Source organism: Seriola lalandi, unplaced genomic scaffold (genome assembly GCF_002814215.2).
Source record: "Seriola lalandi dorsalis isolate HSWRI2012SDOR001 ecotype SW California unplaced genomic scaffold, Sedor1 jcf7180002054694, whole genome shotgun sequence".
NCBI classification, from domain to species: Eukaryota; Metazoa; Chordata; class Actinopteri; order Carangiformes; family Carangidae; genus Seriola; species Seriola lalandi.
Genome location: NW_019525247.1, coordinates 2,240,989 through 2,256,597, shown reverse-complemented (window position 1 = coordinate 2,256,597; position 15,609 = coordinate 2,240,989). Strand labels below are relative to the sequence as shown.

The 15,609-nt window shown below is 39.3% G+C and overlaps 1 protein-coding gene across 2 annotated transcripts in view; it reads left to right on the top strand.

Moving 5' to 3' along the window:
* adam19a (ADAM metallopeptidase domain 19a) overlaps window positions 1-15,609 on the top strand; it is a 243,823-nt gene that overhangs the window by 202,776 nt on the left and 25,438 nt on the right. For both annotated transcript variants that reach the window (XR_002761702.2, XM_023423897.2), the window contains exons 13-16: window positions 2,182-2,271; window positions 4,311-4,506; window positions 8,135-8,243; window positions 11,707-11,911. Coding sequence is in view for 1 of the 2 variants with exons in the window: in XM_023423897.2 (XP_023279665.1) it covers window positions 2,182-2,271; window positions 4,311-4,506; window positions 8,135-8,243; window positions 11,707-11,911 (600 nt within the window). In the remaining variant the exon portion in view is untranslated. The remainder of the gene's footprint in view (window positions 1-2,181; window positions 2,272-4,310; window positions 4,507-8,134; window positions 8,244-11,706; window positions 11,912-15,609) is intronic.

Genomic DNA, 15,609 nt, shown 5'->3' with positions numbered 1-15,609 from the left:
TTCCCTAATTATTGGAATTTCCTCTTCATCTATTACAAACTTCCTATCACTTAACTTCCCTCTGCTTATTGAGGTACTTCTAGACTTACTAGGCTTGATTTTCATACTAGCCCACTTTAAGTTTTTATTAAGTCTCTCAAGTACTCTTTTCATACATGGCACCGTTGTAGTTATCAACGTCATGTCATCCATGTAGGCCCTAATTGGTGTAAGGTGCATCCCATCCTGCCGCCTCTCTCCACCTACAACCCACTTGGAAGCTCTAATGATTACCTCCATCGCCATTGTGAATGCCAATGGAGAAATCGTGCACCCTGCCATAATGCCTATTTCTAGCCTCTGCCATCCTGTTGTGAAGCCTGCTGTGCTTAAGCACAGCCTAATATCTTGGAAATACAATTTTACTAAATTAACCACTACTCCAGGCACTCTAAAATAATCAAATGCCTCCCAAATAAGGCTATGTGGCACTGAACCAAACGCGTTTGCTAAATCCAAAAATATGACATTCAAGTCTCTTTTCTCTGTCTTGGCTGCCTGAATCTGATGCCAAATCATGCTAGCGTGCTCTAAACATCCTGCGAACCCTGGTATTCCCGCCTTCTGTACTGCGGTGTCAATTAAGCTATTCCTTTCTAAATAGCTAGTTAATCTCCGTGCGACTACGCTAAAGAAGATCTTCCCCTCTACATTTAGGAGAGAGATCATTCGAAACTGACTCAGGTCTGAGGATTCCTTCTCCTTTGGGATAAAAACACCTCCTGCCCTACGCCATGCTCTGGGAATAACCTGTTTCTCCCAAACTATTCTTAATTGCCTCCACAAAAACTTTAGGATATCAGGTGCGCTTTTATAAACCTGGTAGGGAACTCCATTTGGCCCTTGGGCCGAAGAAGCCTTTGCACGCCTGACTATCTCCTCAACCTCCTTCCACCTGGGTGGTCTAACATCCATCTCATGATCTATCTTTCCTACTGGCGGCATGTCAGGTGGAAGGCCTATTACTCTATTCTGCTCAAAATCTGAATATGTGTTTCTTAGATATTTTTCTACTTCTAACTTTGTTGCCTTAAGCTGCCCTCCCTTTTCCTGGTTAAACAATCCTTTAGCAAACTTGTAAGGGTCCCTGTAAAACGCTGTCCTTACATACTCTTTATTCTTTCTCTTTTTCCTAAGATATTCAGCCCTTCTAAGTACTGCTAGTCTGCCTCTCAAATCTTCTTGCAACACATTAATTCCCCCCCTCTCTTCCTCTGTTGCCCTTTTCCACTGTTTTCTTAATTGTCTTCTTTCCTTAACTAATTTCTCCATTTCCCTTTGCCGTCTAGACTTAACTAACTGTGCTCTTTCAACCCTCTTTCTGTCTTGCACCCCAAATCTTTCTGCACCATAGGAGTAAATTATATCCCCCATCTTCTCTAGTCTATCGCTTGCATTTCCTCTTAGTCTGCTTAAAATTGCTGACAATTGCTGACTTAATCATGGTAACGTTTAATTGGTCGCGTGTCAATGACATCATATCCTCTATGATCAAGTAAAACAGCTTTTTGGATGTTTCTACTGGTTTGAATCCCCTGGTGTGTTTGTTATGGAGAGGAGGACACCTCTGTAGCTAATTCAGCTGCTGGTAAAAACCTGCTGAACGTCTGGTTCATAAATTATCAGAGAAACAATCAAAACAAAGGTTAGCATCAGTGTCAGCTCCAACTCTTCCCTGAGTCTCTGTCCTCCATACAGCGTTGGTCAAACACTGACTTTGAATGCGAAACTGCTTTATTCAGTGTTTTTAATGGTTATAATCACTGGGTCTGTTTGATTTCCTGAACCACTGACACTGAAGGAAACCAAACCTGGAGGAGCGTACAGCAAAAACTCCCATGATCCCATGCTACTGCATGACGTACATGATGTCACCCAATGCCATCTTTTGTTATTGTTTTGATTGAGAGACCCCTAGAGGCAGAAGTTACAGGCTGCGCGGTAAATGGAAAGTTGGAAAAGTGACTTTTTCTTTTTCACTTGACAATTAATGAATGAAAAAGTGAAGACATTTTCATAAACTGGCTTCACAAAGGTTTATTATATGATGATATGTAAACCGTTAGTAAATGCTTAGTTAACATTAACTAGGATTGAATATATATATCAATATAACGGGTTTGTTTGTGTGTCTGTTTCCAGGAATGCACCAATGGCTGCTGCAATGCCAATAACTGCACCTTGAAGGAGGAGGCTCAGTGCGCCCATGGAGTATGCTGTGAGGGCTGCAAAGTAAGACACACACACACACACACACACACACACACACACACACACACACACACATACAGGCCAGCAGAATAACAGAAAAGGGAGCTCACCTTGTTTGCAGTAGTATCTCATTATCATTAGTTCACTGTCAGTCATCATGTCAATGTGATGGTATACTGTACCCAGAGCATGTCAGCTCCCATCACAGCGGGGCTCGCCGTCTTCACATCACACCAGCACGTTTCATCTCTGCTCTCATCTCACTGTTCAAATGCAAATCATGACACCCCATTGTAACACACAGCAGTGAGCCCAAACTATATTGAGCTTTAGCCTGACAGCAGAGACGATCACTGAGGAAGGCAATAACCTGTTTCTGTGTGCTGTCTGCAGACGAGGAGCTACAACTCCTTTTTGTTTGTGTTACTGCCATCGCAGTATTGCTTATCTTTCAGTACAGATTTCTCCTCGAACTTTACATGATACCAAACAGCAGACAGACACAGCCAGAGAGCAGCTTGTGGACACAGTGGAGCATTTTGCAGCTAAAGAGGAGCTGGTATGCTCTGTATTACGACAATAACATGTACAGTGTTTAGCCGAGTTTCCAGGTTTTTAAGAACGCACCATTACCCGCAAATTAAAATACACCACTGTAGATGTTCGAAATTGAAGATCTTCACGGCAATTTAAAGGTCCCATACAGTATAATGTGAGATTTCCATGTTTTTGTTGATTATAAAGCTGGTCTAGGTTCTATATTAAAGCTCCATATTTACCTCTTCTCCTGTGTTTTATTTGAAGTGTTGATCCACAGGAAGATATATTTGTGGTTTTAAGAACCAAAAACCATCTCAATGTAGTTTTACATCTCCTCTTTCAGGCTTCTCTATGGACCTGTAGAAACAACAGGTCGGTGAGCCAATCAGAAGAGAGGAGTCTCAGAGCCCCTCTTCTGATTGGCTTACTGTTTTCTGAGTGATACAAAAAAATATAGCAGATTTCAGATAAACACAACTAAATCAACTAAATCCTGCGAGGTTGGAAGGTCAATATAGTATAAAGGTAGATGTCCATGTGTTGTTTGATTATGAAGCAGGTCTAAGGTTCTATATTAATACTGTGAAAGTATCAACGCGCTCAGTCCACAGAGAAATGCACACGGCCTGTATTCAGAAACTGAGCCTTAAAACTAGCTGACAGGACATCTGGAACTTTGTGATGTCACAACAAAGCAGTCACCAACCATTAAAGACTTCTCTCTTCTTATTGGCTCACTGACCTGTTGTTACTCTCTAGTAACAACTAGAGAGAAACCTGAGAGAGGAGATGTAAAACTACATTGAGATGGTTTTTGGTTCTTAAAACCACAAATATATCTTATTATGGATCAACACTTCAAGTAAAACACAGGAGAAGAAGAAAATATGGAACTTTGAAATAAAGTTCTTCAGGTTTGAATAAAGCTTCACAACATGAGCTTTTAACAACGTAAACACCTGCCCCCAAACATAGTTTAACACAACATGTTCAGAGGTGGAAGTATCGAGTTACATTTACCTCATTACTCTAGCAAAGTTGTTTCTATTGAGTCAGGATTCATTCATTTCACTCTTACTTAAGTATTTCTAACTCAAGTATTTTAATTCTCTATATTTAAAGTCGAAACCATTGCTGAGTAGAAACAAAAGTCACTTTGTAAGAACATATAAAATGAAGAGTCAAATCAGCAGCTGCAGCAGAGGAAGAAGCTGTTGATTGGATGTATCACCTGCCAACCACAGCAAGTGTCCCAAATGAGACACACCTGCCTTGTTGCGTGACCAACAGCTGTGACTTTTACCTTCATGTCCACTGCCAGCGAGGTGTGCAAAGATGTTCTTTAACTTAATAGTTTTATCATATTGATTGATTTATAATATTAATATCACCAGTGATATTTTTACAGCTACTGTACATTCTGGTCTGCCTGTAAGAAAGGGTTCGCCGTGTATCTTGTTTCAGATGAATTATGCTCACCCCTCCCTTCCATCTCATTGCTTGCTCTCTGTCTGTGCCAGTTGAAGCAGGCAGGTACCATGTGCCGGGGGCCAGCAGGGGCGTGTGATCTGCCAGAGTACTGCACGGGGGCCTCTCCTTACTGTCCTGCCAATGTCTACCTGCTGGATGGCTCCTCCTGTCAGTACGGGCTGGCTTACTGCTACAACGGCATGTGCCTCACCCACGAACAGCAGTGCCTGCAGCTGTGGGGCTACGGTAATGAGCACAGTCTATGACCACACATTACACACAATACACTGAAGCCACTCACTCAATGTTCCGGGGATAAACCTAAACCTGAACTCAGAACAGTGTTCAGTCTTTGTTTAAAGACGCTAAATAGAGGTGTTTACCAGTGGAGGTTTTGAATGGCAGTGCACTTACTTTAAAGCACCAATATCCAATAATGCTGTTTAAAACTGCTTTAAGCAACAGAACAACTGCCAACAGTATTTATACTTAACTGTTGATCAATATAATCAAAACCATGAGCTGAGACTGTCAAGGTGAACTCCCATCAAAACCGTGTTCTGATTCCTTTTCTCTCCCAGATGTGAGAGCCTCTGTTTGTGCAGTAGCACAATGGATAAAAGCAACATGGTGACTTTAAATGTGCATCGTCATCTTACTTTATTATTCTGCTTTTTTGTTACAAAGACTGAAAACAGTGCTCCTCAGTTCGATGCCACTGTTAGAGGAGAACTGTGATTTTTTTTAGAATAGAGTTCTGATACTATTGTGAGAACTAGTGTTGATTTTTTTCAACTTTTGTCTTGAGATCAAAAGTCCATATTAGTTTAAGTCACATTCAGTCAACCTCTTTTTTTCTTTAAAAATGTCTTTATTCAGTTTTTATGGATTTTTTCTAGACATTTTGTCTTGATGAGAAATCACCTGTAGTTGTTGGGTTATAACACATAATGTTAGACCTCTGCCTTTTGTCACTCTGTTGGCTTAAGTCAGTGATTCTCAAACTTTTTCAGTAGAAGGACTTAACTAGAGCTGCAGAATTAATCAAACTATAATCAAAATCTCAGTATGGCCAAGGTCAATATCCAAATCACAGGAGCTGCAATTTTTTGATAAAGGTAAAATATGTCACAACATTATTGTAATGTTATTGTAATTGTAATTGATGTATTGATATGTAAAAGAACATGTTTGTTGGTACAAGACCAACAAAAATCACATCATCAATATTTTAATAAATTTTTTTCAGTGAAAGTGAAATGCAAAACTGACCATTCCAACTGAAATTTCAACTTATTGCAGTCGCAATATATGTAGTTTTTGAATATCATTCAGCCCTAGACTTAACCATTAAACTAAAACTCTAACACCACCTAAGTCCCCAAACATCCCCAAAACCAACAATGCTACTACTTCAGTATTACTGTGGCGAGCTTGTACAGAAGAGTGTCACCATGGGTCTCAGTTGAGATGACGACATTACTATTAAAACTCAACATTTGCCTGTCGTGTCTGTTGTGTTGGAGGTCTAATTAGATTTTCTTTTAATTTATCTGGTCTTAATCCTCCGCTCCATGATCTTGTCCGTTGTCAGTGTTTGATAGTTAACAGGCTGGTAACTGGTAAAAGTGAGATCAGTCCCAGGGCAGCTAACCCTTCAGCCACATTTCCTTTCAAATGTCACACTGATCATTTTTTACATAAATTGTAAAACATAAACTGTAAACTATCGACTGTCACAAAACAATTGGATACAGTGACATCCAACAACACTGTAAAACAACCAATTGAAATAATAATGTTTGAATTTATATATGAGTTGATTTAATATTGAAAACAACACATATAAAATACTCACTACCAGGCTTTCTGGTCACTCACAAACAGTTTGAGAAACACTAAATTTCAAACATGAGATTTTAACAAATTTACTCAGCACCACTGGTCTTTGAGGCAGGTTTAAGTTAATGAAAGTTAAAAAGAAACATGCCATTATTCACCATCTTGTCCTTAACACCAGCTCAGTTTCAGTGTGGCACCTTCAGGTGTATTTTTTAGGTTTACAGTGTTCTGGACTTTTGTCCTGACAATATTGTTACTACACACTCTGCAATGTTATATTTAAAGTGGATACAAATGTTTTCTGACTAAGCCCCACTGTTGCCAACATCTCACCTATCTCACATTGGTCAGGCTCCTGCAGCCATAGAGGGCAGCTTGTTCTAGTCTTCAGCAAACATAAATATAACAAATTATCAGAATAAAATAATTAGTAAACTAAACTTATTTTATTCTCAAAGTAAAATTCCAGATCTACTCTCATAATATTTCAGCTTTGTCAGCTTCCCAATACTCCATCATACTTTTCAACTCAGATTGCGCTGGATCAGTCTTTGTCACTTGTTTCTGTGTCCTGTAAGACTCTGATGTATTTGGACATTTTCACTGAATAGCAAGTTAATTCTTCAGTAGATCTCCACGACAGTGTCCTTTGTAGTTACCAGAGTTATCATGTGAAAATGTCATACATATATATATATATATATATATATATATATATATATACATATACATACATATATATATATATATATATATTTTGTGGCATCACAAGGGGACAGGTAGTAGAAGGACGCTACATTCCCATACAGGAGCAGCTGCCACATCACAAAATGGCCACCGGGGCAACGACTACCTCTCCTAGAATGCAGCTGTTCCATCCCAAAATGGCCGCCACTCCAACTCTCAGAGTGCCTCACCGCTAAGACAGGTGCAGGTGCTTGAGCCACCTGGTTGCAGCAGGACTGAAAAACATGTGGAGCAGAACAAAGAAGGTAGGGGGGACAGAAAGCACAGGGCTGGAAGGAGCAGGATTGAAACCACACCGCAAAGGATTGTGAAAGGACACACCTTTAAGAAAGTGTTGACTATGTTGTATGTTGGACTTTTATTGGAAATTCTGTTCAGGTTAAAATCGCTCTTCCCTCCGAAACAGCTACACTGCAACTCAGTTGGCAGTTTATTACGAAAGCTTATGTTGATTCAACTTTTGGTCATTTTGCAAGTTTGTGATGCTGTCTAAATGTTTTTGTCATAATTAATCTACTCTCATTGATATCAATGAGCCCTACCTGCACGAAGAGGATTTATCACACTACTGTTGTATTAGAATATTAACTGGTAGCTAAGTATATTTCAATCAGGAGAGAGTGAACAAACATTTTTTAACTGCCAAGTGCACAAACACAAAACAAAAGTGAGGGATCAGAGCATCTTTGGTGATAAGTATCATATTTGAAAAGGGGCTGAAGCTTTGTGTAGTGTGGGAAGCCCTGTGGGGTCTAGACACTGGTGGTGATGGGAAGGTGAGAACGCTGAAGATCTGGATGAGATGAGGAGTGGACTCAGCAGATACTGAAGAACTGGTTTCAGTTTATTGCTGCCAAAGGATCAGTGATTAAATCCAAGGGTTCACTTGGGTTCCTGTCCTTATCCTGAGGTCACCATGTTTTAGCTCTGCTGAAACTCCACTGTGGGGAACACACAGCTGACTCCTGATTGGATGAAATTGATATTGATCTGACTGGCTTTAACACCAAATGTGTTTCTCAAAAAACTATTCCTGCCACACGTCTCTCACTGTCTCTGAGCTGAATGAGGGTCTACACTGTGGTCACCTTCATCCTCTCTGCAGCAGACAGGAAGGTGGCTGAGACTAGCATTAGCTGTGTCTATGTCTGTTGCCAAGAGCTTCGTGAGTCAGAACGCTGGCATTTGTTGTCTGTGAAGGAGATCATTACTGACATTGTTAGCAACAGCAGGACAAGTACACGGCCTGAGTCCAGAGGGCTGATGGAGTATGTTGTGTTTTCAGGAGCTCGACCGGCCCATGACGCCTGTTTCGAAGACGTCAACGCAGCAGGAAATGCCTTTGGAAACTGTGGGAAAGATGAACACGGCAACTACATGAAGTGTGAGAAAAGGTAAGATATACTGGTGACACATGAAAAACATGGTTGCTTGATATATGGGTCGATACCAGGACAGGTAATAGGGATTCTAGACATCTGCCAGGAGAAGAAAAATACATGAAAAATTTGTGATACCAAAAATAAAGATAGTCACAATAAGTCAAAATAATGAGGCACCAAGTTACATTTTAAGTTGTCATTATGTAAACTTATATATATATAAAAATATAATAATTCATTTTGTTTTTCTTATATTTAACATTTCTTTCTTTCTTTCAACATCCAACTACATTTCACCATATCAGAAAACACTCATTTCCTCCTGTGGTTTCTGCCTTTTCCTTACTATAATAAAAGTTCCAATCAATAATCTGACTCTGTAATTATGCGTGGGCATCTTTCACCCTTCATTCAAATTGAGAGACTAGTGAAAATCAACAACTCTAAGGGCAAACAAACAACGTTTTACCATAAATTGAACCTTTCATTCAACCGTAATATTTACAATATTTTTAAGACCCTGAAAATAAAGTATTTAAATTTAACAAAAACAGCAGAAATTCAGCTGTGGTTTGAAATAAGAAAACTCCTGCTAACTTCAGTAGAACAAAATAGGTGGTAGAAATAAAAGCAAAACAAGAGTTAACATTGGCACTGGAGTTTGATGCTGAACTCATGTTTCTTCTAGACTGGTACAGTAAGTAAACAGCTGTTAATGCTAACGTTAGCTATAGCAATAGCAAAGCTCACAAATACTTCCTTTTAATGTTAGCTTGTTAAATCTACCTTTCTCTCTCCTTTCTTTCCTTTTTCTCTTCCTTCTCTTCTCTCACCGCAGCTGTGTCTCCACTTAATTCATCATTTCGAATTAAAAGCCCTCTGCAGAGTCATGTAATTGCAACTTCATAATATTGCAGCAGTGGCAATAATTTAGCCAAATGTATATCAGGGAAGCACTGATAATGCCTGAAATGACTGAGTAATGAGACAGCTATTTCTCATGGAATAACCACCTGCTCTTCAGAGCTTTTTAGCCTCTTTCAGCTCATTGTTTTGGTTTTACAGCCCTCAAGTTTAATGTTTTGGTTAGCTGTCATTGCTCTCATCATCAGCCTTGTTTTCCAGAAGCAGGAAGCTGTTTCCAGTAAAACTTATATATCAATTGTACACTACCTGCTGAGCACCAGGCAGCAGAGAGACACAGTTAGAGGCTAGCCAGTGGAGTGTTTAGTAGCTAAAAAGATATTTTTCTCAGGAGTTGGTGTAGACAAAAACAAAGCTACAAGGAGAGAAAATACTGGACTTAGAGTCACCAGGTAGACACAAACAGGAATCCAAATCAATGCTAATGTTGCATCGTACATTCTCCTGGATGTTGGTAAGCTTGTATTCTGTTATGTTTTTTCAGCTTGTTCTGCTGCCCCAGCATGTACACAAAATAAAAAAATGCAACTTTTATGAAACAATAATGAAAGTCCTGGTTTCTCACTATCACAGTTCAGTCATGTAGTCGTCACATGAGCACACACACAGACCAGGCCCTCTGTACACCATCAACACAACTCAGAGACAGCTTCCATGGAACAGGGCCAGAGCTAATTAATGGAGTCAATTAAGCGATTTAGTTATGTAAATGAGTTTGTGGATTACGGTGGCTGACGGCTGCCTCATATGATCCACCACTACCCAAATCCATTATAAACTCCCACAGGAGTCATGAGTGTTTTCTGGCCTCAGTGAGTCACAGAACTGATTAGATATCTGGCTATTATTAAGATGTGAATAATCTACACACAGCTGTGTATCTGTCCATCACTCTGTAATCCTCTTCACTTGTTTTTCTCATGACACACTGTGTGTGTGTGTGTGTGTGTGTGTGTGTGTGTGTGTGTGTACCAATCGAAGCTGCATGTTAATCACGAAGATATAGATGTTGACAAAAAAATTCTGTATGACTCTTTCCTCCCTCCAACGGTGCTGTGGACATACAGTAATTCAAAGGTCTCACAGTTCTCCAACTGAGAGTGGATGTATGAGGGATCAAATATGGATATTCAGATTTTATATCTTCTATTTGTCAGTAGTTGTAGAATTAATTATATTTGGTACATCATGATGGGGGAATTGAAAATTCAGTCTGTCCATTCTCCATTACACTGAAGATCCACATTTTTAAAAAAGTCTTACAATATATACTGTAGGTTTAATTAAAAGAAAAGTCATTCATTTTCTAAAACAGCTGGTCAGTTTTATCAAATGTTACTCAATCAGGAACAGGAAATACAGTGGAAGCCACTTACATGGATCATAAAGTTTTCCATAATCTGAGTTGGTGGGAACATGTAGCAGAAGAGGCCCCCAGAATGGAGCCTTGGGGAACTCCACATGTCATTTTTATCTGCTCAGATGTATAATTGCCTATTGAGACAAAGTAGTCCCTGCCCTGTGAGTAGGATTCAAACCAGTTTAGTACCAAGCCAGAAAGTTCCAGTGATATGTTGCTGTTGACGGTGTCGAATTTAGCTCCGAGATCCAGTAATACTAAGACTGAAATTCTAGTCTTCCTATAATTGTTCACTAGTGATGTGTTTAGATGGTTCTGTCTTGGCAGGAATGATCTGTAGTTGTGGATAATTGGAATGTCTGACTGAGCTGCTCTGGTTATCTACTGCTGCTCAAGAACTTCAGGGAAGAGGAGGAGTGCTTCCAATACACTGAGCCTTGCCTCCATTTCAGCAAATAAACTACTTTCATTACATGTATCATTATTTCTAAAGGAAGCAGAGGAATAACTAAACATAAGACACACCGAGCAGGAGGGAGGGAGAGAGAGAGGTTATCGGCAACAAGGCTTCATACTAACCTCTCTGACCAACTCTACTTATCAAACAGAGGGAGTTAGACATAAAGATATACAGATATAAAATCAGGATTTGACCATAGTAACAGACATATACCAGATTTAGACCTAGTCTTTGATTTCGCTTGATGATGACAATTTTCAGGGCCTGTGGGTACACACCTGAGATTAACAAAAAGCTTATTGGCAGCATAACATGGCATCAGGAGGAGGATTTCAGCTGTTGTGTAACGTCCTCCAAGTTTTTCGGTTGAAAGGATCAAACTGTGTCATGCTACCTCTATATATTTGAAATGGACACGGGGGCAGATATTGTCACATTTTGAGAAAAGACTGAACCCAAATGCAGGTATGTAGGTGGAATGAAAGGACTTGACTGAATCAAAGAGTACAAGGAACACAGGAGTAAGGGCACAAGGAAACATAGAGAATCCAAAAGAAGTTCCACAGGGTAAAGCAGGCAATCCAAAAAGAGTATTCTCTGAGAAACACAAGGGAACTGAACCTGGAGCTTTAATTTGTCTGATCAAGCAGAGTTGCTAAAAATGAACATGGAGCTCTGTTGACTTCAGAAGTAAAGGCTAAATGTCTGTTTGTATGTTTATCTTTGCCCAGAGATGCCAAGTGCGGTAAGATCCAGTGCCACAGTGCTGCCAAGAAGCCTAAAGGCACCAATGCTGTTTCCATTGACACCACCATCAAGACGGACGGCATCGAGGTTAAGTGCCGTGGCACCTACGTCTACAGCACCCAGGACGGCCAGGGTGACCTGCCTGACCCCGGCCTCGTCATGACTGGCACCAAGTGTGGAGAGGGAAAGGTTGGTCCACAGCAGACTGATTAATACAGTTGTTATGTCATATTTAAAAAAACAAGTTTTAATTTAACATTCCAAAGGTCTATAATGAACAGTATTTCCTGTGGAGTGTCCATAAGGTTAACAGGTTTTTGATCAACACCAACACTTGGCTACCTGCAAAGACCTGCACACCTGCCTGGTGTTTTAAAGTGACCTACAACAGAACAAGGAGCAGGGAGAAGGAAACTGACTGCACTGCACAAAGGACACAAAGGATTTAACCTCCTAGGACCTGGCGTCCACATATGTGGACCTCACATTTTGGGTTCTCTAGACCACAATACTAACTTTTTCTCAACAAGGGCCTGGTGACCACATATGAGGATATTATACTGCCACTCAGTAATCGAAATTTAAAACTAATGTCCTCATATGTGGACATCATTTTTCTCAAGTCCCAATCAGCCTAAATAGCAAAGAGAAATTAAAAATGCACGCCATGCAAGAGTTCGGGTCTTAGGAGGTTAAAGCTTTGGTCTACAGGGTTTCTACCCCTCTATCTGAACACAGGTGTCAGACATCTTCACCTTTTATTTTTTACTGTGGTTCTGTTTTTGTAGGTTCCTATAACTCAGGGGTAAGGAGACAGTCAAGGTTTCTGTTGAAGTAAAGTGTTTTCATGCACTGTGTAATGTTCTGACATGTGTAGCATTATAATGTGAACTAGCTGGGGCCATGGGTCCAGGTTGCCAGAATATCTGGGTACTCTGAGTTCCAAGGCTAATTAATGGTTAATTGAATCTTCTGGCTTTTATTAGCAAAGAGAAGCACACAAAACATCCAGGCCTCTGGCAGGCCCCAGCAGCACATTACATCAGCTGTGGCTTCACTGTCTTCATGTAATGTTCTATTATCAGATCAGACCGATATCTAACAGGGTCCAACAAATACGGAAGCAGAGAAAGGCCAAACTCGCAAATATTTTTAGAAAATATTTTTAGAAAATTCTTTCTTTATCCCAAGATAACATATTATCAGGAGACTCACTAAGTCGTGAGCAACACACACTCCAGATAATGTGCAACTCTCTTGCATCATTCGGTAACCATGGAGACAGTGTGATTTCTGCCAGAGTTAGCCTTTGATTGAAATATTCTCTGATGCGTAGATCAATGCATGGTCCTGACATTTTCACTTTACAGCACTAGAAGTTGCCATCTGCATACTGGCTTGGCACATCTGATCTCTGATTAACAAAGTCATTATAATGAGAAAACAAGCTTTGTTATCTCCAGATAACGGGATAATTATCTCAATATCTTTGGATAACAACAAATTGTTTTCTCCTGATAATATCTCGCTATCTTGGGATAACAAAAATGGGATTAGGCATGACTCAGTGTATGAGGTTCAGTCAAAATCATTTTCTCCAGATAATATCTTGTTATCTCAGTTTAACAAGTTTTTTTATTTTGAGATAACAGGATAGAAAAAATATTTGCGAGTATGGCCTTTCTCAGCTTCCATAAACAAAGACCTGGAGTTTTTCACTCTCTACTGGATTCTTGCAGGTCTGATTGAACAAACTGTAAAAATGAAACAGAGTAGTAGTAGTAGTCTATACCAGCGGTTTTCAAAGTATAAGGCGTGCCTCCCTGGGGGGATGCCAGAGAATGTCAGGGGAAGTGCAGCGTGAGAAAAAATATAGAAAATATAACTATAAACATTTGGTTAGTTAAAGTCAGTTATGCATGTGGCAAAATGGATCGATTTTTAGTAGCACTGTTATTTTAAGGAGGCATTATCAAGACAGTAATATTTGCCAACATAGGCAGGCGCACAACACACATACACTATACTTGTTATTCACAGGCAGAGTGAGCTGAGAATGAGCTTCAGATGTTCGGATAAGTCAAGTGAAACAGGACAATACAGCCTCAGAAGCTCGGAGCTTCTTTGTGACATATTGTGTTTTGTACAACGTTAAAAGATATCCATTACACACAAGACACTGCAGTGAAGTGTTTTTTTTGTACTACCCGGTAAATCACCTAAAGGTGCAGATCCATAATGAACTGCAGATTTATTCACTCATCATATAAGCCTCATATAAAATATGTCTAACGTATTTTGTGCCGTTACTTCTTTGTAGATTTCTCTTCAGCACACTGATTCACACAGCCCTTCCTTGCCCCTCAGCCATACAATAAGGAAGCAAAATCAGTTTTTTATATGGAAAGGATTTACACATGTTGAGACAGTGATATGTAAAGCAGCACTGTGACTAGTGCGATGTAAAGACTTCAACTGTTGACCTAATTACATTGATGTGTTCCGTACTTATTTGACTTAAGTAAAATTGCGCAAAAAAGGCTTGACAATGTATTGTTCTATTCAAAAGACGTTTAAAAACTGTAGATAAAGATGATGAAAATGTCGTAAAAAGATGTTTAAAAAAATTAAGACATACATTGTAGCAAGGAAACTCCTGGTCTATACTATACTACTGATACTACTACTTTATATGAAGCTGATCAATTTACAAACTCTGCTAGGTATTAGTTAGCTAGCTAGTAGCTAGCATCTAACAACTTTAACTGCTTTGGTTCACTGTCACTGCAGCTATTTTAAGTAAAAAAGCTGTGATTAACTCAAAGCAGAGTGATAAACACTATCTATAGGCTTGGGCCAATACTTTATAATATTGAAGATGTTTCCTGCCATATCTTATATTTTTCAAGATATCAAGTAAAAACATTTTCTGCAGTTTTACAGTTTTTCACAGTCTGTCCTGCTGTAGAGTCCAACCGTCATTTCACTGCTTTGCTTACTGTACATTTTACATTGGCATGTGACAAAAAGCTGTTTAATAGCAGCATCACTTACCTGAAAAAAAGTGCTTCAGAGAAAAATAAAACCAGATAATGTATGTATATAAATAAATAAATAAAAACACATATGTAAAAGGATCTGGGAGTAAGTGAAGAGAGGCAATATGAATGTAAAAAGAATAATTAAGCAATATCACAAGAGGGAGTGATGTTGTACTGAATTGTACAGCTGTGATTTGGTCGTACAAGGGCCTGCAGCCTCATACCATATTAGGTAACAATAATAAGCAACAACAGATTAGGATTTGTTCATCAATTATTTGGCTACACCAACACAAATAGTTCTGAAACTGGACTGGTACTTTTGGTACTGGAAATATGTTAATCTTTGCAAAGTTTGTTACATTCTAAGATAGATATCGAAAGTTAATGTAACACTAATTAACGTTTAATAGAGCACCTGTAGTGGAATGATACATGTATTTAAAAGTCCCAGTGCTGTTGTACAGCACTCATGGAATGTATGATTGTACCTGTACAAACATGAATCTAAATGAATGCTAACGTTGCTCTTTGTCTGCTAGATGTGTAAATAACCATGTCAACCTTTAAGGTTCATGTTTTGTTTACAGCTTGTTATGCTGTCTTTAACTTGGAAAAAAATAGTTGTCAGTGCTCTACTAATATTCTGCTGAATAATTGAACAGCACACTGTTTCTCATCTATCTCACTGGGCTGTGATTCAGATGCTAAGTGGACTAAAGTAAACCCACCTACACACACACACACACACACACACACACACACACACACACCACACACACACACACACACACACAAATCCTACAAAATAAGAGCTGAGTTAATATGTGCATCGGCGTAATATCT